Source organism: Oncorhynchus gorbuscha, linkage group LG23, assembly GCF_021184085.1.
Source record: "Oncorhynchus gorbuscha isolate QuinsamMale2020 ecotype Even-year linkage group LG23, OgorEven_v1.0, whole genome shotgun sequence".
Taxonomy (NCBI): domain Eukaryota; kingdom Metazoa; phylum Chordata; class Actinopteri; order Salmoniformes; family Salmonidae; genus Oncorhynchus; species Oncorhynchus gorbuscha.
This window is the reverse complement of record NC_060195.1, coordinates 19,877,909-19,901,335: the sequence shown is the minus strand read 5'-3', so window position 1 is coordinate 19,901,335 and position 23,427 is coordinate 19,877,909. Positions and strand designations below refer to the sequence as shown.

At 49.4% G+C, this 23,427-nt stretch overlaps 1 protein-coding gene across 1 annotated transcript in view; it reads left to right on the top strand.

Annotated features, from left to right (window-relative positions):
• The window catches only part of gpc4 (glypican 4), a 61,268-nt gene that overhangs the window by 29,314 nt on the left and 8,527 nt on the right, over positions 1-23,427 (top strand). The window contains exons 2-4 of the mRNA XM_046323428.1: positions 8,432-8,590; positions 21,253-21,650; positions 23,240-23,405. Of these exons, the coding sequence (XP_046179384.1) occupies positions 8,432-8,590; positions 21,253-21,650; positions 23,240-23,405 (723 nt within the window). The remainder of the gene's footprint in view (positions 1-8,431; positions 8,591-21,252; positions 21,651-23,239; positions 23,406-23,427) is intronic.

Genomic DNA, 23,427 nt, shown 5'->3' with positions numbered 1-23,427 from the left:
GATATTTTATTGCACCAGTTCCTTCCGAAATGGAGAATGAATTAATCTCCAAGTAAAGGAAGGTTGAGCATTCTAGTTTATTTAGTTAACCATGGACTCTGACCCCTTGACTCAACTGTTTTGGAAGACTTTTGCTCCATATTGACTACTGCCTGCTGATGAGAAATACATGTTATTTTTATACATAGACTTGTGGTGACTAAAATGTTTCATGCAAGATCATACCTTCAGAAACTAAACTTTAGGTAGTCCAGTCAAGGATTTCCTATAAAATGTCTCCCTATAGTGCACTACTTATGATCAGGACCCATAGGGCTCTGCTCAAAATTAGTGCACTTTAAGGGAACATGGTGCCATTTGCAATGCGGCCAAGCTTTCACTTTTTTTTCTTTTTTTTAACCGTCTACTCTTGTCCCAATTTTACAACCTGTTTCTGTGTGGGGGTTGGAGAAGTTGGCCGCCCTAATGTTTTCCCAAAGTATGCGTTAACTAATACGAGAACATTTTCAGAGACTTTAGCCCGTGAGCTAACAAAGTGACATTTGTACAGATATTCCTGTGAAAGATTGGCCATCTCAGTTTTATTTGTGTTCTTTGGTTACAGACATTTTCCATGTGGATAAAGGCCTTTAGGTTGTGGTCCTGTACTGCAGGGAGGGAGGGAGGGAGGGAGGGAGACAGACAGGCCTTGCTGGAGTACAGGCAGAATCTCTGTTTCACTTAGAGGAGGTGTGTACGTACGTTTTTGCATGCTTTGTGTGTCTGTGCGCTAGAGGAGGTGTGTACGTACGTGTGTGCATGCTTTGTGTGTCTGTGCGCTAGAGGAGGTGTGTACGTGTGTGCATGCTTTGTGTGTCTGTGCGCTAGAGGAGGTGTGTACGTGTGTGCATGCTTTGTGTGTCTGTGCGCTAGAGGAGGTGTGTACGTGTGTGCATGCTTTGTGTGTCTGTGCGCTAGAGGAGGTGTGTACGTGTGCATGCTTTGTGTGTCTGTGCGCTAGAGGTGTGTACGTGTGCATGCTTTGTGTGTCTGTGCGCTAGAGGTGTGTACGTGTGCATGCTTTGTGTGTCTGTGCGCTAGAGGTGTGTACGTGTGTGCATGCTTTGTGTGTCTGTGCGCTAGAGGTGTGTACGTGTGTGCATGCTTTGTGTGTCTGTGCGCTAGAGGTGTGTACGTGTGTGCATGCTTTGTGTGTCTGTGCGCTAGAGGAGGTGTGTACGTGTGTGCATGCTTTGTGTGTCTGTGCGCTAGAGGAGGTGTGTACGTGTGTGCATGCTTTGTGTGTCTGTGCGCTAGAGGAGGTGTGTACGTGTGCATGCTTTGTGTGTCTGTGCGCTAGAGGTGTGTACGTGTGCATGCTTTGTGTGTCTGTGCGCTAGAGGTGTGTACGTGTGCATGCTTTGTGTGTCTGCGCTAGAGGTGTGTACGTGTGTGCATGCTTTGTGTGTCTGTGCGCTAGAGGTGTGTACGTGTGTGCATGCTTTGTGTGTCTGTGCGCTAGAGGTGTGTACGTGTGTGCATGCTTTGTGTGTCTGTGCACTAGAGGTGTGTACGTGTGTGCATGCTTTGTGTGTCTGTGCGCTAGAGGTGTGTACGTGTGTGCATGCTTTGTGTGTCTGTGCGCTAGAGGTGTGTACGTGTGTGCATGCTTTGTGTGTCTGTGCGCTAGAGGTGTGTACGTGTGCATGCTTTGTGTGTCTGTGCGCTAGAGGTGTGTACGTGTGTGCATGCTTTGTGTGTCTGTGCGCTAGAGGAGGTGTGTACGTGTGTGCATGCTTTGTGTGTCTGTGCGCTAGAGGTGTGTACGTGTGTGCATGCTTTGTGTGTCTGTGCGCTAGAGGAGGTGTGTACGTGTGTGCATGCTTTGTGTGTCTGTGCGCTAGAGGAGGTGTGTACGTGTGTGCATGCTTTGTGTGTCTGTGCGCTAGAGGAGGTGTGTACGTGTGTGCATGCTTTGTGTGTCTGTGCGCTAGAGGAGGTGTGTACGTGTGTGCATGCTTTGTGTGTCTGTGCGCTAGAGGAGGTGTGTACGTGTGTGCATGCTTTGTGTGTCTGTGCGCTAGAGGAGGTGTGTACGTGTGTGCATGCTTTGTGTGTCTGTGCGCTAGAGGAGGTGTGTACGTGTGTGCATGCTTTGTGTGTCTGTGCGCTAGAGGAGGTGTGTACGTGTGTGCATGCTTTGTGTGTCTGTGCGCTAGAGGAGGTGTGTACGTGTGTGCATGCTTTGTGTGTCTGTGCGCATGCACTCACTGCTTACTTTGCTCTCTCCAATCATCTGGTACAAAGAGCTATGTGTGATGTGATGTGTGAATGTGTTTAGGTAGTGGTTGCCAACTCTCTCTTCCCCTCTTGCTGTATGTGGTGGGGGTGGGTCAAGTTGAGTCTGATTTGGGCTTGATCCCAAGAGTGGGGGGGTTAGGGTTGAAAGGTGGTAATTCTTCTCTGTTTCTCTGGGTGTGGTGTTTTAGCTAGCAAGGTCGAGGCCTTCTTATAGAAGTTATATACTTCAACCAACCAAGGGGTTGTGACAACATTCTCTCTCCACCTTCTGAATTATATAAGTTGTTGTGGAAAAATGGTTGGTGTTTGTGGGAGCCTTACACAGTGTGCAGTGTGTGTGTGTGTGTGTACTCCTTCACGTCAGTAGTACTTCAAGTCCACACAATTCTGACATGTGTAGCTCTGCTTAGACACACTGTTCTAGTGGTGATACAAAGGTCGTTTAGTCCTCATATACATCACACCAATACACACAACATCCACAACGTGGGTATATTTTCAACTCTCTTGTTTTATATACTAGGCCTGATTACACAGTTCATATTTTGTTGCGGCAATAGTCTTTTTAATTGTCAGTTACTGTTAGAATCTAGTGACCTGTTGATTTCCACGTTCATTATTATTTATTTTTTACCCCTTTTTCTCCCCAATTTTGTGGTATCCAATTGTTTTGTCTCATCGCTACAACTCCCGTACGGCTCGGGAGAGACTAAGGTTGAAAGTCATGCGTCCTCCGATACACAACCCAACCAGCTGTACTGCTTCTTAACACAGCGCGCATCCAACTCAGAAGCCAGCCGCACCAATGTGTCGGAGGAAACACTTGGCACTGGCAACCTTGGTTAGTGTGCACTGCGCCCGGCCCGCCACAGTCGCTGGTGCACGATGAGACAAGGACATCCCTACCGACCAAGCCCTCCCTAACCCGGACGACGCTAGGCCAATTGTGCGTCGCGGCCGGTTACGACAGAGCCTGGGCGCGAACCCAGGGACTCTGATGGCACAGCTGGCGCTGCAGTACAGCACCCTTAACCACTGCGCCACTTGGGAGGCACTCCACGTTCATTATTGTTAGAATCTAGTGACCTGTTGATTTCATGTCTGTCCTAAATGGCACACTTGTCCTTAGGCATAATACACTTTAGACCACAGGCCCTGGTTGAAGTTCTGCACTATGTAGGGAATAGGGTGCCATTGCAGCCGGTGAATGTAGTGGTGCTAGTAACACTGTTTGGTTTAGTGGTGCTAGTAGCGCCAGCAGAGTGGCCTGTTCTACAGACCACCAGGGCCAGAGTTGTTGAGCAAGCGGATGGCTGGTGGGGAAAACCCAACAGGCCGTTGGGAGCCTGGGCGGAGTGAAAGGATCACTGTGTTCTTCCCAAATTCCAACAACCACCTTTTTAAAAAGAAAGAGAAACATAACATTATTGCAGCTGCAACTCTGCATTCAGCCTGTACGCCTCTCCAACCCTCTGCCTCTACGCCTCTCCGACCCTCTGCCTCTACGCCCCTCCGACCCTCTGCCTCTACGCCCCTCCGACCCTCTGCCTCTACGCCCCTCCGACCCTCTGCCTCTACGCCCCTCCGACCCTCTGCCTCTACGCCCCTCCGACCCTCTGCCTCTACGCCTCTCCGACCCTCTGCTTCTACTCCCCTCCGACCCTCTGCCTCTACTCCCCTCCGACCCTCTGCCTCTACTCCCCTCCGACCCTCTGCCTCTACGCCTCTCCGACCCTCTGCCTCTACGCCTCTCCGACCCTCTGCCTCTACGCCTCTCCGACCCTCTGCCTCTACGCCTCTCCGACCCTCTGCCTCTACGCCTCTCCGACCCTCTGCCTCTACGCCTCTCCGACCCTCTGCCTCTACGCCTCTCCGACCCTCTGCCTACGACCCTCTGCCGACCCTCTGACCCTCTGCCTCTACGCCTCTCGACCCTCTGCCTCTACGCCTCTCGACCCTCTGCCTCTACGCCTCTACGACCCTCTGCCTCTACGCCTCTACGACCCTCTGCCTCTACGCCTCTACGACCCTCTGCCTCTACGCCTCTACGACCCTCTGCCTCTACGCCTCTACGACCCTCTGCCTCTACGCCTCTACGACCCTCTGCCTCTACGCCTCTACGACCCTCTGCCTCTACGCCTCTCGACCCTCTGCCTCTACGCCTCTACGACCCTCTGCCTCTACGCCTCTCGACCCTCTGCCTCTACGCCTCTACGACCCTCTGCCTCTACGCCTCTCGACCCTCTGCCTCTACGCCTCTCGACCCTCTGCCTCTACGCCTCTCGACCCTCTGCCTCTACGCCTCTCGACCCTCTGCCTCTACGCCTCTACGACCCTCCCTCTGCCTCTCGACCCTCTGCCTCTACGCCTCTCGACCCTCTGCCTCTACGCCTCTACGACCCTCTGCCTCTACGCCTCTCGACCCTCTGCCTCTACGCCTCTCGACCCTCTGCCTCTACGCCTCTACGACCCTCTGCCTCTACGCCTCTCGACCCTCTGCCTCTACGCCTCTCGACCCTCTGCCTCTACGCCTCTACGACCCTCTGCCTCTACGCCTCTCGACCCTCTGCCTCTACGCCTCTACGACCCTCTGCCTCTACGCCTCTACGACCCTCTGCCTCTACGCCTCTACGACCCTCTGCCTCTACGCCTCTACGACCCTCTGCCTCTACGCCTCTACGACCCTCTGCCTCTACGCCTCTACGACCCTCTGCCTCTACGCCTCTACGACCCTCTGCCTCTCCTCCGACCCTCTGCCTCTCCTCCGACCCTCTGCCTCTCCTCCGACCCTCTGCCTCTCCTCCGACCCTCTGCCTCTCCTCCGACCCTCTGCCTCTCCTCCGACCCTCTGCCTCTCCTCCGACCCTCTGCCTCTCCTCCGACCCTCTGCCTCTCCTCCGACCCTCTGCCTCTCCTCCGACCCTCTGCCTCTCCTCCGACCCTCTGCCTCTCCTCCGACCCTCTGCCTCTCCTCCGACCCTCTGCCTCTCCTCCGACCCTCTGCCTCTCCTCCGACCCTCTGCCTCTCCTCCGACCCTCTGCCTCTCCTCCGACCCTCTGCCTCTCCTCCGACCCTCTGCCTCTCCTCCGACCCTCTGCCTCTCCTCCGACCCTCTGCCTCTGCCTCCGACCCTCTGCCTCTGCCTCTCCTCCGACCCTCTGCCTCTGCCTCTACGACCCTCTGCCTCTACGCCTCTACGACCCTCTGCCTCTACGCCTCTCCGACCCTCTGCCTCTACGACCCTCTGCCTCTACGACCCTCTGCCTCTACGCCCCTCTGCCTCTACGCCTCTACGACCCTCTGCCTCTACGCCTCTCCGACCCTCTGCCTCTACGCCTCTCCGACCCTCTGCCTCTACGCCTCTACGACCCTCTGCCTCTACGCCTCTCCGACCCTCTGCCTCTACGCCTCTCCGACCCTCTGCCTCTACGCCTCTCCGACCCTCTGCCTCTACGCCTCTCCGACCCTCTGCCTCTACGCCTCTACGACCCTCTGCCTCTACGCCTCTCCGACCCTCTGCCTCTACGCCTCTCCGACCCTCTGCCTCTACGCCTCTCCGACCCTCTGCCTCTACGCCTCTCCGACCCTCTGCCTCTACGCCTCTCCGACCCTCTGCCTCTACGCCTCTCCGACCCTCTGCCTCTACGCCTCTCCGACCCTCTGCCTCTACGCCTCTCCGACCCTCTGCCTCTACGCCTCTCCGACCCTCTGCCTCTACGCCTCTCCGACCCTCTGCCTCTACGCCTCTCCGACCCTCTGCCTCTACGCCTCTCCGACCCTCTGCCTCTACGCCTCTCCGACCCTCTGCCTCTACGCCTCTCCGACCCTCTGCCTCTACGCCTCTCCGACCCTCTGCCTCTACGCCTCTCCGACCCTCTGCCTCTACGCCTCTCCGACCCTCTGCCTCTACGCCTCTCCGACCCTCTGCCTCTACGCCTCTCCGACCCTCTGCCTCTACGCCTCTCCGACCCTCTGCCTCTACGCCTCTCCGACCCTCTGCCTCTACTCCGACCCTCTGCCTCTACTCCGACCCTCTGCCTCTCTCCGACCCTCTGCCTCTCCGACCCTCTGCCTCTACGCCTCTCCGACCCTCTGCCTCTCCTCCGACCCTCTGCCTCTCCTCCGACCCTCTGCCTCTCCTCCGACCCTCTGCCTCTACTCCTCTCCGACCCTCTGCCTCTACTCCTCTCTGACCCTCTGCCTCTCTGACCCTCTGCCTCTACGCCTCTCCGACCCTCTGCCTCTACGCCTCTCCGACCCTCTGCCTCTACGCCTCTCCGACCCTCTGCCTCTACGCCTCTCCGACCCTCTGCCTCTACGCCTCTCCGACCCTCTGCCTCTACGCCTCTCCGACCCTCTGCCTCTACGCCTCTCCGACCCTCTGCCTCTACGCCTCTCCAACCCTCTGCCTCTCCTCCGACCCTCTGCCTCTCCTCCGACCCTCTGCCTCTACTCCTCTCTGACCCTCTGCCTCTCTGACCCTCTGCCTCTACGCCTCTCCGACCCTCTGCCTCTCCTCCGACCCTCTGCCTCTCCTCCGACCCTCTGCCTCTCCTCCGACCCTCTGCCTCTCCTCCGACCCTCTGCCTCTACTCCTCTCCGACCCTCTGCCTCTACTCCTCTCTGACCCTCTGCCTCTCTGACCCTCTGCCTCTCTGACCCTCTGCCTCTCTGACCCTCTGCCTCTCTGACCCTCTGCCTCTCTGACCCTCTGCCTCTACGCCTCTCCGACCCTCTGCCTCTCCTCCGACCCTCTGCCTCTCCTCCGACCCTCTGCCTCTCCTCCGACCCTCTGCCTCTGCCTCTCCTCCGACCCTCTGCCTCTGCCTCTCCTCCGACCCTCTGCCTCTACTCCTCTCCGACCCTCTGCCTCTACGCCTCTCCGACCCTCTGCCTCTACGCCTCTCCGACCCTCTGCCTCTACGCCTCTCCGACCCTCTACGCCTCTCCGACCCTCTGCCTCTCCTCCGACCCTCTGCCTCTCCTCCGACCCTCTGCCTCTCCTCCGACCCTCTGCCTCTCCTCCGACCCTCTGCCTCTCCTCCGACCCTCTGCCTCTCCTCCGACCCTCTGCCTCTGCGCCTCTCCGACCCTCTGCCTCTACGCCTCTCCGACCCTCTGCCTCTACGCCTCTCCGACCCTCTGCCTCTACGCCTCTCCGACCCTCTGCCTCTACGCCTCTCCGACCCTCTGCCTCTACGCCTCTCCGACCCTCTGCCTCTACGCCTCTCCGACCCTCTGCCTCTACGCCTCTCCGACCCTCTGCCTCTACGCCTCTCCGACCCTCTGCCTCTACGCCTCTCCGACCCTCTGCCTCTACGCCTCTCCGACCCTCTGCCTCTACGCCTCTCCGACCCTCTGCCTCTACGCCTCTCCGACCCTCTGCCTCTACGCCTCTCCGACCCTCTGCCTCTACGACCCTCTGCCTCTACGACCCTCTGCCTCTACGCCTCTACGACTCTACGCCTCTCCGACCCTCTGCCTCTACTCCTCTCCGACCCTCTGCCTCTACTCCTCTCCGACCCTCTGCCTCTACTCCTCTCTGACCCTCTGCCTCTCTGACCCTCTGCCTCTCTGACCCCTGCCATAAATCGCTGTTGAGTCCACTTTGACCACTTTTCCAAACTTGTCAGTTCTGTACAGCAGAGGGTTTGGGTTAGAAGACAGACTGACCGGATAGGGTGTCAGCACTTGGAGATGTCAGGTTGTTAAACTTGTTTAACATCCGCGCTCGAACTTCCCTCCCCGGACCAAGCCTGTCTTTAGCAGTCTCTCCCCTCCCCCTCCTGTCAGTGTGCACGCTGGTGTGTATTGTTCCCACATGACACAGCTGCAGAAGCTTGCGGTATAACGTCTCGACTGACGGGTGCTGTGAGAGGTCATTGTGAGGAGCATAAACCTTTTCTTTCTCTTGGTTAGGTGTTTCTACAGAGTCTGCTTCTGTACCTGCTGCAACCATCACAATGTGTTTCGTATAAATTCGATTTTTTGTTGTTATTTAACATGGTTCATTTTCTTCTGTGAGAACATGGCACCTGATTCACGTAACGAACAGGAAACAAGCAGTTTTTCACGGTGTGTAACTGTGCTTTGTGAATTGTCTTTATGACGGTTGTTCTTGGTTTTCTCTCGCCCTGCCTCTCTCTGTAGGAATCCATCTGAAGGTGTGTCCCCAGGAATACTCATGCTGTACGCTGGAGATGGAGGAGAAGCTGAGTCAGCAGAGCCACTCGGACCTGAAGGCCCCCGTCTCCCAGCTCAGCACCAACCTACAGAGCACCTTCAAACAGAGGCACAGCCACTTTGACCGTAAGATTGAAACGCACGTATACAAGCTCAAACAAAATCTTGAACGCACACTCACACCCTACCTTCCTACTGTATCAGTCCATCTATGTTCCACTGCTAGGCAGCACGGTGTCCTGTCCCAAGAGCAGCATGGTGTCCTTTCCCAGCCCCCTTAGCAGCACGGCGTCCAGTCCCAGTCCCCTTAGCAGCACGGCGTCCAGTCCCAGTCCCCTTAGCAGCACGGCGTCCAGTCCCAGTCCCCTTAGCAGCACGGCGTCCAGTCCCAGTCCCCTTAGCAGCACGGCGTCCAGTCCCAGTCCCCTTAGCAGCACGGCGTCCTGTCCCAAGAGCAGCAAGGTGTCCTTTCCCAGCCCCCTTAGCAGCATGGCGTCCTTTCCCAGCCCCCTTAGCAGCACGGCGTCCTTTCCCAGCCCCCTTAGCAGCGCGGCGTCCTTTCCCAGCCCCCTTAGCAGCGCGCCGTCCTTTCCCAGCCCCCTTAGCAGCGCGCCGTCCTTTCCCAGTCCCCAGAGCAGCAGCGCATGTGCAGTGTTGGCCTTGACTGACACTCAAACCTGCTTGTGCATTGGCAGCCTGCAGCAAAGACATCCCGTCTCTGTTGGCCGGTCCACCTGTCTCTCAAAGTATCAGACATTGCAACCTCTGGCCAATCCCCTCTCGCCCTACTGTCTGGGGGGAGAGAGAGGCATGCATGCTCTGACGGACCATGCACCCAGAGCCAGCCTTCTTTCACTTGACACACTTCCTGTTCTGTCTGTGGTGTGTGTGTGTAAAAATATCTGGATCATGTTGACTGTGATTGCCCTACTGTGAGGCAGTGCATGGGAACATGTGACAATGCTGTGTCACTGACAGAGGGCAGCGGGACAGTTTGGCCCCTGAGACCTCCTGTCCTCCTCCAAACCCTGTCACCACTCTGGCTATTGCCTCTGCTGGTTGAGGAGGGTCTGTAGGTGCAGGCTAGAGGATGCCTGGTCGGATATTCTCCAGACACACACTTTCATGCACCCACAGTACCCAACCCTCAAATGAATTAGTTATGCTGCACAGCTGGAAAGAGAGGGAGAGGTCCATTTTGGCAGTGTTCTGAAAAGGATAGAATTTACCTGATTTATTTTAGGCTCCAGGGTGAGATGGAGTGTTGGGATATAAATTAATCTTTCAAGTGTATATATTGTACATAAAAGCCAGCAGCATACCACCCTGCATCCCACTGCTGGCTTGCCTCTGAAGCGAAGCAGGGTTGGTCCTTGGATGGGAGACCAGATGCTGCTCTAAGTGGTGTTGGTGGTCCAGTAGGGGGCACTCTGCCCTCTGGTCTAAGTAGATCCCAGGGCAGTGAATGGGACATTGCCCTGCGCAGGATTCCGTCTTTCAGATTGGATGTTAAAACGGGTGTCCTGACTCTCCATCCACTAAAGATTCCAATGCACTTATCGTAAGGGAGGTCGACCGATTTAATCGGAATGGCCGGTTTTAATTGGGGCCGATTTGAAGTTTTCATAATTGGTAATTGCCATTTTTGGATGCCGATTATGACCGACTATATTGCAATCCAAGAGGAGACTGCGTGGCAGGCTGACCACCTGTTATGTGATTGCAGGCAGCAAGGAGCCATTGCTAGGTAGTATTAAACTTACCTTTATAAAAAACAATCAATCTTAACATAATCACTAGCTAACTACACATGGTTGATGATATTACTAGCTTAACTAGATATAATCAATGCGGTCCCTGAAACTGTCACTTCTCTTGCGTTCAGTGTAAGCAGAGTTGGGGTATATGCAGCAGTTTGGGCCACCTGGCTCATTGCGAACTGTGTGAAGAGCATTTCTTCCTAAGTCGTAATTCATTTGCCAGAATTTTACATAATTATGACATAACATTGAAGTTTGTTCATTGTAACAGCAATATTTAGACTTAAGGTTTCTGCCCGTTTGATAAAATACGTAGAGGTTCTGTATTTCACTGAAAGAATAAATGTTTAGTTTTCGAAAGGATAGTTTCCGGATTTGACCATATTAATGACCAAAGGCTCGTATTTCTCTGTTTATTATGTTATAATTAAGTCTGATTTGATAGAGCAGTCTGACTGAGCGGTGGTAGGCAGCAGCAGGCTCGTAAGCATTCATTCAAACCGCACTTTCCTCCGTTTGCCAGCAGCTTTTCGCAACGCTTGAAGCACAGCGCCGTTTATGACTTCCAGCCTATCAACTCCCGAGATTAGGCTGGCAATACTATATTGCCTATAAGAACATCCAATTGTCAAAGGTCTATGAAATACAAATGGTATAGAGTCCTATAATAACGACAACCTCAAACTTAACTGGGAATATTGAAGTCTCATATTAGAATGAACGACCAGCTTTCATATGTTCTTATGTTCTGAGCAGGGAACTTAAACATTAGCTTTTTTACATGGCACATATTGCACTTTTACTTTCTTCTCCAACTGTGTTTTTGCATTATTTAAACCAAATTTAACATGTTTCATTATTTATTTGAGACTAAATGTCTTTTATTGATGTATTATATTAAGTGAAAATAAGTGTTCATTGTTCATTCAGTATTGTTGTAGTTGTCATTATATCAAATATATGTATCGGTATCTGCTTTTTTTGGTCCTCCAATAGTCGGTATCTGAGTTGAAAAATCATAATCGGTCGACCTCTAGTGTTAACCCCGGTGTCCTGGCTAAATTCCCAATCTGGCCCTCATACCATCATGGCCACCTAATCATCCCCAGCTTCCAATTGATTCCTTCTTCCCCAGGTTGGTGCTGTAAATGAGTGTCTGTAGGATAGTCTAACAGGGAGTATGTGTATTGCAGCCAGATGTGAACAAGAATGTGACATGTCGGAATGTGGTGGCTGCTTTAGCCCTCCCTCTCCCTCTCGCTCTCTCTCTCTCGGTCTTACGCGTATGTTCTGTGTCTGTGTGGCCTGTCTCTCAGAGCTGTTAGTTGTGGGATACCTTTACAAAGCCCTGCTGTGCTCTTCTCCGTCTGAACCATTAGCCCAGGGTGTCCAGCTCAGGTGGCTCTCTCTCCCTGGCTGGGGTGTCCAGCGCAGGCGGTGCTCTCTCCCTGGCTGGGGTGTCCAGCGCATGCGGTGCTCTCTCCCTGGGTGGGGTGTCCAGCGCAGGCGGCGCTCTCTCCCTGGGTGGGGTGTCCAGCGCAGGCGGCGCTCTCTCCCTGGGTGGGGTGTCCAGCGCAGGCGGCGCTCTCTCCCTGGGTGGGGTGTCCAGCGCAGGCGGCGCTCTCTCCCTGGGTGGGGTGTCCAGCGCTGGCGGCGCTCTCTCCCTGGGTGGGGTGTCCAGCGCAGGCGGCGCTCTCTCCCTGGGTGGGGTGTCCAGCGCTGGCGGCGCTCTCTCCCTGGGTGGGGTGTCCAGCGCAGGCGGCGCTCTCTCCCTGGGTGGGGTGTCCAGCGCAGGCGGCGCTCTCTCCCTGGGTGGGGTGTCCAGCGCAGGCGGCGCTCTCTCCCTGGGTGGGGTGTCCACCTTAATGTACACAGCTTTTGCTCATTTGCATGGTTTGTTGTTTGTTTCCAGCAATTTAATCAATTTATTTCCTTCACCTGTTATCATTTCTTTTGTCTTAGAATGACTCTCCCAAAAATAAAAAAAATGAACTTTTACTTGACACAATTTTGACTGTTCCGGCAGTTCTTACCTTCACCACTAGAGGATGACCAGACGATTTATCTGTGTGTTCTGTGTCTTGTTCAATTAGATTCATCGAAATCATAGGTTGCGCAGGCCAAGCACAAAGCATGTAATCTAGCAAAGCGTGCGCCACTCCACTATCTTCCGGTATTTATTTAGTAAACATAACACATCACTCCTGACAGACGCAAGCAAGAACTCTTCACAGAAATGTTGCAGCAGCCTACACCTAAACTGTATGGGAAGAAAAGGAGAGGATTTCTCAGTCTGATCAACTAGGCTACTGATAACCACAGTCTGCAGCTGTGTAGGCTACAGCCAATGCACTGTCCCCTCTTGCACTCTGTCGGGCAAACAGTGTTAACATTATGTAGAATATTTATAGCCCATTTATTAGTGTTAGAAGTAAAATATGAATTTAATCCAATTTGGTTTAGGCTATATTCAAACTTGGGCTGGCTAGGCTACCTTGACCTTTTCAATCGATAATGATTAACTGAAATGAAATGTTTATTTTTAAAACTATTTATCTATAAGGCACAATACATCAATAATGCAACATCGATGTAAATGTGCCGAGGTTAGCCAAAAGCTAATTTTTCCCCAGTAGTCCCTGGGCAGCTAAGGGCCTTTACACAGCTACTATACAAATACTCACTAAAACAACTCGTGTACAGGTTTGGATAGATTTGAGCCGTGTTGTCAAAAAAAAGACAATCGGTGCAGCTTCTCAAGTCCATGGGCAATGCATTCCAGTATAGTGTACTGTGTTGGAACGAGACAACGCAATCCCATCTAGTTACTGCCCTTGTTATCCTGGAGGTGGTTTCCTTGAGCATGATATGCCAGCATTGGGGGGAGGGGCAAGACCATGCAGGATCTTAAAGACCAGGCTTGCGTCTACATACTGATTTAAGTTATCCAGACTAAGTAAATTGTTTGTAAATGATATGACAATGGTGGTAACGGTTTGGTTTGTTATCAAAAATCGTAAGTTCGTAGAGCGATTCAAATAGTTTCAGATTAGTAGCTCCAGCTTGTGACCAGCATGTGGGGCAATATCGCAAATGTGAGCTCATTTAAAATTTAAATGCAGGCAATAATTAGTCGTCCATTTTAGAAACATGTACCATAGCTTCAGTAAACTTAACAACTAGTCTATTTTTTTTAGTGTACATACAGAACTGTATTGTCTGCATGTTAACTTGTGTGCAAGCAAGTGGGAGATCATTTTATATACAGTTGAAGTCGGAAGTTTACATACAGGTTGGAGTCATTTAAAACTAATTTTTCATCCACACCATAAATTTCTTGTTGCCAAAACTATAGTTTAAGTCAGTTAGGACATCTACTTGGTGCATGACACAAGTAATTTTTCCAACAATTGTTTACAGACAGATTATTTCACTTAACTCACTGTATCACAATTCCAGTGGGTCAAAGGTTTACATACACTAAGTTGACTGGGAAAATCAAAAGAAATCAGCCAAGACCTCAGAAAAAAATTGGAGACCTCAGAAGTCTGGTTAATCCATGAGAGCAATTTCCAAATGCCTGAAGGTACCACATTCATCTGTACAAACAATAGTACACAAGTATAAACACCATGGGACCACTCAGCTGTCATACCGCTCAGGAAGGAGATGCGTTCTGTCTCCTAGAGATGAACATACTTTGGTGCGAAAAGTGCAAATCAATCCCAGAACAACAGCAAAGGACCTTGTGATGATGCTGGAGGAAACGGGTACAAAAGTATCTATATCCACAGTAAAACGAGTCCAAAATCGACATAACCTGAAAGGCTGCTCAGCAAGGAAGAAGTGTGTAATATTGACCCTTGTGGGACGCCAATGTTATAGTAATGAGTCCTACTGAACCATTTTGCTTCTGTTTGCCAGATAGGAATACATCCAACTAATGACTTCAGTGGACACATTAAGGGAGGATAGTTTGGATAGGAGAACTTCTTGATTCACAGTATCAAAGGTATTTTTAAGATCCAAAAAGACTACACTGACTTCACCAATATGTCCAGTTTAGATTTAATTCGTTCTAGAAAATAGCAATTGGCTGTTTTGGTAGAATGGTTAGTTCTGAATCCACATTGCATTTGCTGTATTGAGTTGCCCTGAATGAGGTGATCAGTCAGATGTACAGTCACCCATATTTCACCTACATAATACTGATTACATAAATATACATGGTTTTTAATTGCAGTTGCATTGGCCTATGCTTTAAGCAGGTTTTCATTGTAATCTCGGCCCTGTGAGTTATATTGTCCAATTGCAGTGGTTGTTGGTGTAAAATCTAGTTTTTAATTAATTCCTATTAAAAAGTACAAGGTTGCTGCAGTTTGACAGGGTTTTCAAACCTTCGTGTACCTGGCCGGCGGGTAGCCTAGTGGTTAAGAGCGTTGGGCCAATAACCGAAAGGTCAATTGTTCACCATGTCGACTCAGGGATTCGAACCATCTATTGGTGTTCCCTTGAGAAATGCATTTATCCTAATTGCTCCTGCAAGTAGCTTTGGATAAGAGCATCTGCTAAATGACTCAAATGTAAATCTGGTCCTATGCTAATATATATACATTTTTTACAACTACTAATGATTCACTGTCAGATCCTATAGGGTCCTGATGTAGACCTGGGTAGGTTACCAGATTAGTAAATGCTCTGTGCCCCAGGGAAAACAATTTGTCCCACCACTCTGGGACCTGTGGTGCCAGCTCTGCATCAGGGCATAATCGGTCCCAAAGATCCTATCATTCGGTTTCAAAGACTGGTAGTTGGGGAAAGGTATGCCATTTGTAAAACATGTGCGTCCAAAATCACTGATGCATTTTAGTTGCAATAAAATTGGCATTAGACACTTAACTGACATGAGTACTTGAAACCCTAAATACGGGACTTGTGGCTTGATTCACCCTGAGATGTGGGACTTTACTTGACACCATTATTACTTAGGACATGACTCGAAGATTAAGACTTGCTTAGGACTTTGACTTGGTTACGTCTCTGGTAATTAATTTTAACCTCGTAAACAATTAATTTCCACCCATTGTTTATTTGAAAGACGTTTATGTTCTGAATTGTGTGCCATTGCCCGGCTATTATAAGGGACAGGCGCTGAGACTCAGCATTTTTATTGAAGTTTTACAGTACCTGAATTTAGTTGTTCCGTTCTGCAAGTGTTTGGATTAGTGATTACACCCCAATTCTCACATTGAGACGTCCAGAAGCAGCCATTTCCTACGGCCGTGTCTGCCACAGGAAACGTGCCTGTGGCTCGTTGGATTTAGTGGCTGGAGATGGTAATGATGATGGTGGCTAATGGTTCATCTGGAGCTGGAGACAAACACAGACACACAGGAAGTGGTAGAGCAGAGTCCTCATCATGTGCCTGGAGTTAGGAGTCATGGCCAATTAAGTACGGGCCAGAAATAGTTTATGCTCTTATCTCCCTCTGACCTGAGGTTTGTGTTTGTCCCTGTCTGTCTGGGGGAGCTAGCTGTGTCTGGGATTAAGCCCTTCTGCCCCAGGACACACGCATCAAGACCCATACATCTCCACCACTGCAGTCCTAACAGCAGGAGGGGTGGAACCCCACAAGAAAAGGGAGCAATTACTGTGAGGATAGAGGGAGGAGGAGGGAAGTCCAATTCTCCTTATGGGAGGAAAGGGGAGGGAGGAGTGCTAGGGAGGTCGGTCGGCTCCTCTCTTGGGGTGATGGATTGGGCCCAACATCAGTGCTTCATACTTCGGGGGCAGGGGAAGAGATTCTTCCAGGCTCTCTTTTCCTCTAACAAGATTCTTGCTGTCAGGATCTACATTCAGACTCACACGAACACACACAGGTTAAGCGGCTATACTGCCTCATATGTCCTTAGTGTTTCCCTACACACCATGATCCTTTTCCTCTAACCTTTCACCTACATTTTCCTTAACCAATGGTTGAGTGGTAAGAACATTTTTCTTCAGGAAAACCCTTAAGGGAGTGTGTGCTGCTCCACGGCCGAGCTGTTGGCCGACGGCTGTACGTCATAAACCGTTTTTAATGATGAATCAAGATGCCACGTTAATGCTGGTTTCATACGAGATGCCATAGCTTCAGCCAGAGAAACCCGCTCAACTTTAAACAACCTTTAAAAACAACCAGAAGTTCCAACTAGAAATGTATTTTGTGCTACCTTGTTACTGACCCCCTGTACATCGTTGCCAGCACAGATCTTTTGGGTGGGAAGTGGTGGTTCATTAGTAGGTCTGCATAGGCAGGATGGTGGGGCCTGTCCTCCCCCCTCCCTCATGTCTCCTTTCACTGACTTTAAACTTGTGGCAACTGACATTCCAGAGTGGGGGGTGGTGGGGGGTGGAAGGACCTTTTGTTTTAATCTCTGTCAATGGAGCGTGGAGTTTGGTGCCCTCTCCCCTGTCTTTGTGTGTGGGGGACGTGAATGGAAGTACTGCAGTGTTTCCGGTATCCTTGGTGACACAGTGGGGATTTGGAGTTAAAAAAGCCCTCAACTTAACCCTCCCCAAGCCGCCCCCACCCCACCCCTCCCCCACTTCATTTTTCTTTTTAGATTGTCAGTCTGAAGTGGAAGTGACAGCGCCGCACTTGCAGTGTGTGTGTGTGTGTGTGTGTGTGTGTGTGTGTCCTGGTGCCTGAATTCAGGAGCGTTTGGTGACTCCCTCGGAGAGAGCATGGGAACTTTACATTTCAAAGCCGGGCAGAGGGCACACAGAAACTACAGCGGAACCGAAGCTGTGTGTACAAGGAGAAAGAGATGAGACAGAGGTGAAGGGGGGGTGGTGCCGCGCATGAGGGGTGAAGGGGGGTGTATGGTGCTGCGCATGAGAGAGAGGTGAAGCATTTTGCAGTGAGTCTGGAATTCTCATTTTGTTCAGATTAAGAAAGTGGGGGGGGGGGGTTGTGGGAGAGGGGTGCTGGATTATTTGGGGGTGGGGGTGATGGACATTCCTTAGGATGAAGTAGGTCATTGTTCCCGTCTCTACTGAAGAGAGCCTTCTGAAGGAACTGACCAACTGAAAGCATTGGAGGGAGAGAGCGATAGAGGAGGGACAGGTCCCTATATGGAAAGAGATGAAGGGGGGAGCAGTAATCCTATTGAAAATTCCTCTGAAGGACAGACCAAGAGGAGCAGGGAGAAAGGAAAACGAATGGAATGTGACAACAGAAAAATGCCATTGGTGGTCAGTCTGAAGCAGCTTGATGTGGAGAGACGTTTCTGTTGAATGGCAGTGGATTTACAGGAACCAGGCAACCACCTCTCCCATATTCAGCCTCTCTCTCTCCCTCTCATCCCCCCCTCACTCTTTTCTTTCTCTTCCTCCCTTTCCAACCGTTTCTCTTCCCATACAACCATTCCCATAGTTTTTTTTTCTTCTGCTGAGGAATTTTATGTGCTATTCCTGCTGTTGGGACACTGTGCTATTCCTGCTGTTGGGACACTGTGCTATTCCTGCTGTTGGGACACTGTGCTATTCCTGCTGTTGGGACACTGTGCTATTCCTGCTGTTGGGACACTGTGCTATTCCTGCTGTTGGGACACTGTGCTATTCCTGCTGTTGGGACACTGTGCTATTCCTGCTGTTGGGACACTGTGCTATTCCTGCTGTTGGGACACTGTGCTATTCCTGCTGTTGGGACACTGTGCTATTCCTGCTGTTGGGACACTGTGCTATTCCTGCTGTTGGGACACTGTGCTATTCCTGCTGTTGGGACACTGTGCTATTCCTGCTGTTGGGACACTGCTGTTGGGACACTGTGCTATTCCTACTGTTGGGACACTGTGCTATTCCTGCTGTTGGGACACTGCTGTTGGGACACTGTGCTATTCCTGCTGTTGGGACACTGTGCTATTCCTGCTGTTGGGACACTGTGCTATTCCTGCTGTTGGGACACTGTGCTATTCCTGCTGTTGGGACACTGTGCTATTCCTGCTGTTGGGACACTGTGCTATTCCTGCTGTTGGGACACTGCTGTTGGGACACTGTGCTATTCCTACTGTTGGGACACTGTGCTATTCCTGCTGTTGGGACACTGCTGTTGGGACACTGTGCTATTCCTGCTGTTGGGACACTGTGCTATTCCTGCTGTTGGGACACTGTGCTATTCCTGCTGTTGGGACACTGTGCTATTCCTGCTGTTGGGACACTGTGCTATTCCTGCTGTTGGGACACTGTGCTATTCCTGCTGTTGGGACACTGTGCTATTCCTGCTGTTGGGACACTGCTGTTGGGACACTGTGCTATTCCTGCTGTTGGGACACTGCTGTGAAGGGAAACCAGTACTGGCAGGACAATGTCAAATGAAATAAACATCCATCTGTTTTGATCATAACCCCTCTGATTATCAACCCTATTGGCAACTACAGGAGGACTGGTCCCAAATGGAACCCTATTCCCTATATAGTGCACTATGGGCCTTGGTCAAAAGTGTACTATATAACCTTTTTTTGCCTTTCGTGAGCTAGCACTTGATTTTTTTCCCCTTTCTACCTCTGACTTTGCTGATAGTACGTACATTTTTTCCTCAATTAAGTAGCAATGACTTGATGTGGTGGTCTCACCCCGCTGCCTTATGATAGATTCTCAAACTAAGTCGCTCTGGATAAGAGCGTCTGCTAAATAACAATGTAAAGGGAATAGGGTGCCATTTTGGACGCAAGTCAGGTTTTCTATAGCCCGGAGCTGTGCATTCTGGGAGTGCTCTGCAGACCTAAATCTGTCTCTCTTGAGTACCATTCTAATGACGGTCACAGACACACTGCCAAAAACATTGAGGAGACGTTCAATCTGGTTGTGGAAATGTACAATAGGACTGGGGTTAGCGGCCATTCAAGGCAAATGCCCGTTTGATTTTGTTAAAATGTTTGAGCAGAGGAACACAGCGTTAGCCATGGTAAAATGCATAGAATTGTAGGAAATTAACATTCTTTATTTTGATCTAGCTCTAATATGTTCAATCTATTTACATTTGTAGTTTAGCAGACACTCTTGTCCAGAGGGACTTAGTTTGTGCATAGAAAAAATGTACAAATGGTCAAGTTTGAGTGTTAGTTAACGAAAGGCAATATTGTATAAAAAAAATAATGGGGAGAACTAGGATTTACAGTTGAAGTCAGAGTTTACTTACTTAGGTTGGAGTCATTAACTCGTTTTTCAACCACTCCACAAATTCCTTGTTAACAAACTAGAGTTTTGTCACGTTGGTTAGGGCATCTAAGTAATGTTTCCAACAATTGTTTACAGACAGATTATTTCACTTACAATTCATTATCACAATTCCAGTGGGTCAGAAGTTAACTGTGCCTTTAAACAGCTTGGAAAATTCCAGAAAATGATGTCATGTCTTCAGAAGCTTCTGGTAGGCTAATTGACATCATTTGGAGGTGTACCTGTGGATGTATTACAAGGCCTACCTTCAGGCTCAGTGCCTCTTTGCTTGACATCATGGGAAAATCAAAAGAAATCAGCCAAGACCTCCGAAAACAAATTGTGGAATTCCACAAGTCGGGTCCATCCTGGGGAGCAATTTCCAAACGCCTGAAGGTACCACGTTCATCTGTACAAAGAATAGTAATCAAGTATACACACCATGGGGCCACGCAGCCATCATACCGCTCAGGAACGAGACTCTTTCTGTCTCCTAGAGATGAATGTACTTTGGTGCGAAAAGTCCAAATCAATCCCAGAACAAGAGTAAAGGACCTTGTGGAGATGCTGGAGGAAACGGGTACAAAAGTATCTATACCCACAGTAAAACCAGTCCTATATCGACATAACCTGAAAGGACGCTCAGCAAGGAAGAAGCCACTGCTCCAAAACCGCCATAAAAAAACAAGATTACGGTTTGTAACTGCACATGGGGACAAAGATTGTACTTTTTGGAGAAATGTCCTCTGGTCTGATGAAACAAAAATAGAACTGTTTGGCCATAATGACCATTATGTTTGGAGGAAAAAGGGGGATGCTTGCAAGCCGAAGAACACTATCCCAACCGTGAAGCACGGGGGTTGCAGCATCATGTTGTTGGTGTGCTTTGCTGCAGGAGGACTGGTGCACTTCACAAAATCATGAGGAGGAAAATTACGTTGATATATTGAAGCAACATCTCAAGACATCAGTCAGGAAGTTAAAGCTTGGTTGTAAATGGGTCTTCCAAATGGACAATGACCCCAAGCATACTTCCAATGTTGTGGAAAAATGGCTTAAGGACAACGAAGTCAAGGTATTGAAGTGGCCATCACAAAGCCCTGACCTCGATCCTATAGAACATTTGTCGGCAGAACTGAAAAATCATGTGTGGGCAAGGATGCCTACAAACCAGCTCTTTCAGGAGGAATGGGCCAAAATTCACCCAAATTATTGTGGGAAGCTTGTGGAATGCTACCCGAAATGTTTGACCCAAGTTAAACAAATTTTAAAGGCAATACTACCAAACACTCAGTATATGTAAACATCTGACCCACTGGGAATGTGATGAAAGAATTAAAAGCTGAAATGAAACATTCTGAGATTTCACATTCTTAGGATCACCACTTTATTTTTACTGACCTAAGACAGGGAATTTTTACTGGGATTAAATGTCAGTAATTGTGAGAAACTGAGTTTAAATGTAATTGGCTAAGGTGTATGTTAACTTCCTACTTCAACTGTATGTTTGTTTTTAGATGCACAGATATAAATAGAATACATAGTTTCAACCTCTGTCAGAGTAAACATGGTATTAAGATGAGGGTTGATTAAAATCTGCACCCCCTTCCCAGGCACATGTTCTGGAAGATTTACAAAGCCATTATCTATCACGCTGAGAATGTCACAAACGACATTTCTTCAATATCATATCCCCTCATAATAACCTCTGTTCATATTCCATTAGGTTCACAAATATAGCCTATCATTACAAAACTGTGATGTTGATATTCAAAGTCTTAGGTATGCGCTATTGTCATACTTACATCCTCTCTTTCCTGTCTGCAGAGTTCTTCCGCGAGTTACTGGACAACGCGGAGCGCTCGCTCAACGACATGTTCGTGCGCACATACGGCAAGATGTATGTGCAGAACGCCGAGCTATTCAAGCACTTCTTCCAGGAGCTGAAGCGCTACTATGTGTCGGGCAGCGGGGCAGTCAACCTGGACTCCATGCTGTCTGACTTCTGGGAAGACCTCCTGGAGAGGATGTTCCGATTGGTCAACGTCCAGTACGAGTTCAGCGACGCCTACATGGAGTGCGTCAGCCGCCACACCGAGCAGCTAAAACCGTTTGGTGACGTGCCACGCAAGCTCCGCCTCCAGCTGACACGGGCCTTCGTGGCGGCACGCACCTTTACCCGCGGCCTGGCGCTCATGCCCGATGTGGTCAACAAGGTTTCCATGGTAAGAGGGATGTTAATGTATAGTATTACATATACAGTGCTTTCAGAAAGTATTCACACCCCTTTACTTTTTCAAAATGTTGTGGTTACAGCTGGAATTTAAAATGCATTGCATTGAGATTTTGTATCACTGATCTACACACAATACCCCATTATCCTGTTTACAATAAGGCACTAAAGTAAAACTGCAAAAAATGTGGCGAAGAAAGGAACTTTCTGTCCTGAATACAAAGCGTTATGTTTGGGGAAAATCCAACACATCACTCAGTACCATGTTTCATATTTTCAAGCATAGTGGTGGCTACATCATGTTATGGGTATGCTTGTCATCGGCAAGTACTAGGGAGTTTCTTTTAGGATAAAAAGAAACCGAATGGCGCAAAGCACAGGAAAAATCCTATCGCGAAATTTGATTGTCTGCTTTCCAACAGACACTGGAGATGAATTCACCTTTCAGCAGGACAATAACCTAAAATTCAAGGCCATATATACACAGGAGTTGCTTACCAAGATGACATGGAATGTTCCTGGCTAGTTACAGTTTTGACATATTGGCTTCAAAATCTATGGCACGAATTGAAAATGGTTGTCTAGCAATGATCAACAACCAACTTGACAGAGCTTGAAGAATTTGAAATGGTAATTTACAAATGTTGTACAAAAATTGTACAAAATGGTATAATCCATGTGTGCAAAGCTCTTAGTCTTACCTAGAAAGACTCACAGGTGTAATCCCTGCCAAAGGTGCTTCTACAAAGTATTGAATTGGGTGTGATACTTAGATTTCCGAATTTCATTTTCAATAAATTGGCTAAATTGTCTAAAATGTTTCACTTTGTCATTATGGTATATAGTGTGTAGATGGGTGAGAGGAAAAATCCGTTATCCATTTTGAATTTAGGCTGTAAATCAACAGAATGTGTAATACGTATGATGACTCTCTGAAGGCCCTGTGTATTAGTTGCATTATAGCGTCTCTGTGATGGGATATGTTGGTTGTGTCACGAAGGAACCAGGGAGGATGTTGAGAAGTTGCATGAAGTGCCCTTAAAGCCTCCTGTGTAGAGAGATTTGATCTGGTCTAGCTGTGGTTATCTGTAGCCTTGGTCCAGTGTTCTCATGTACTGAACAGCTGGTTTAAACACCTAAATAGACAAACATTCCCATATCTGGTTCCCAGAATAACAACCTGTAATGTTTGACCAGGTGTGGGGAGTTCAGGTGAACATTTCTTCCTCACCCTCCTGTGTTTTCTAACCTCTGTGGAAAGCAGATGGCATTTGGGACACTGTCTGAATGGGAGTTGAAGATTTCATAATGGCACTGTTTTGTTGATAGGTGTGTGTGAAGAGAGGACATGAGAGGTTTATGGCAGTTTAGGAAGGGACTCATTAATGATAAGATACTGCACATTGGACTTTCACTATAAATCACATTGTGGGATTTGAGTGATAATTTGATATGTTGTGTATATAGTCTTAGTGTCCTGCCTGTTGGTTTAAGATAAGGATCAGTTCATTCACCTTGTTTAACTTAGTGACCAATGCATAGGAGTACAAACTCCTTACTCCCTCTTTCCTCCTCCCTCAGGTCAATGCGTCCCCTAGCTGTGTGCGGGCAGCCATGAAGATGATGTACTGTCCCTACTGTTCTGGCCAGATTGCCCTCAAGCCTTGTCAGAACTTCTGTCTTAATGTGATGCGTGGCTGTCTGGCCAACCAGGCTGATCTCGACACAGAGTGGAACAACTTCCTGGGTAAGGGCTTCCATATCCAACA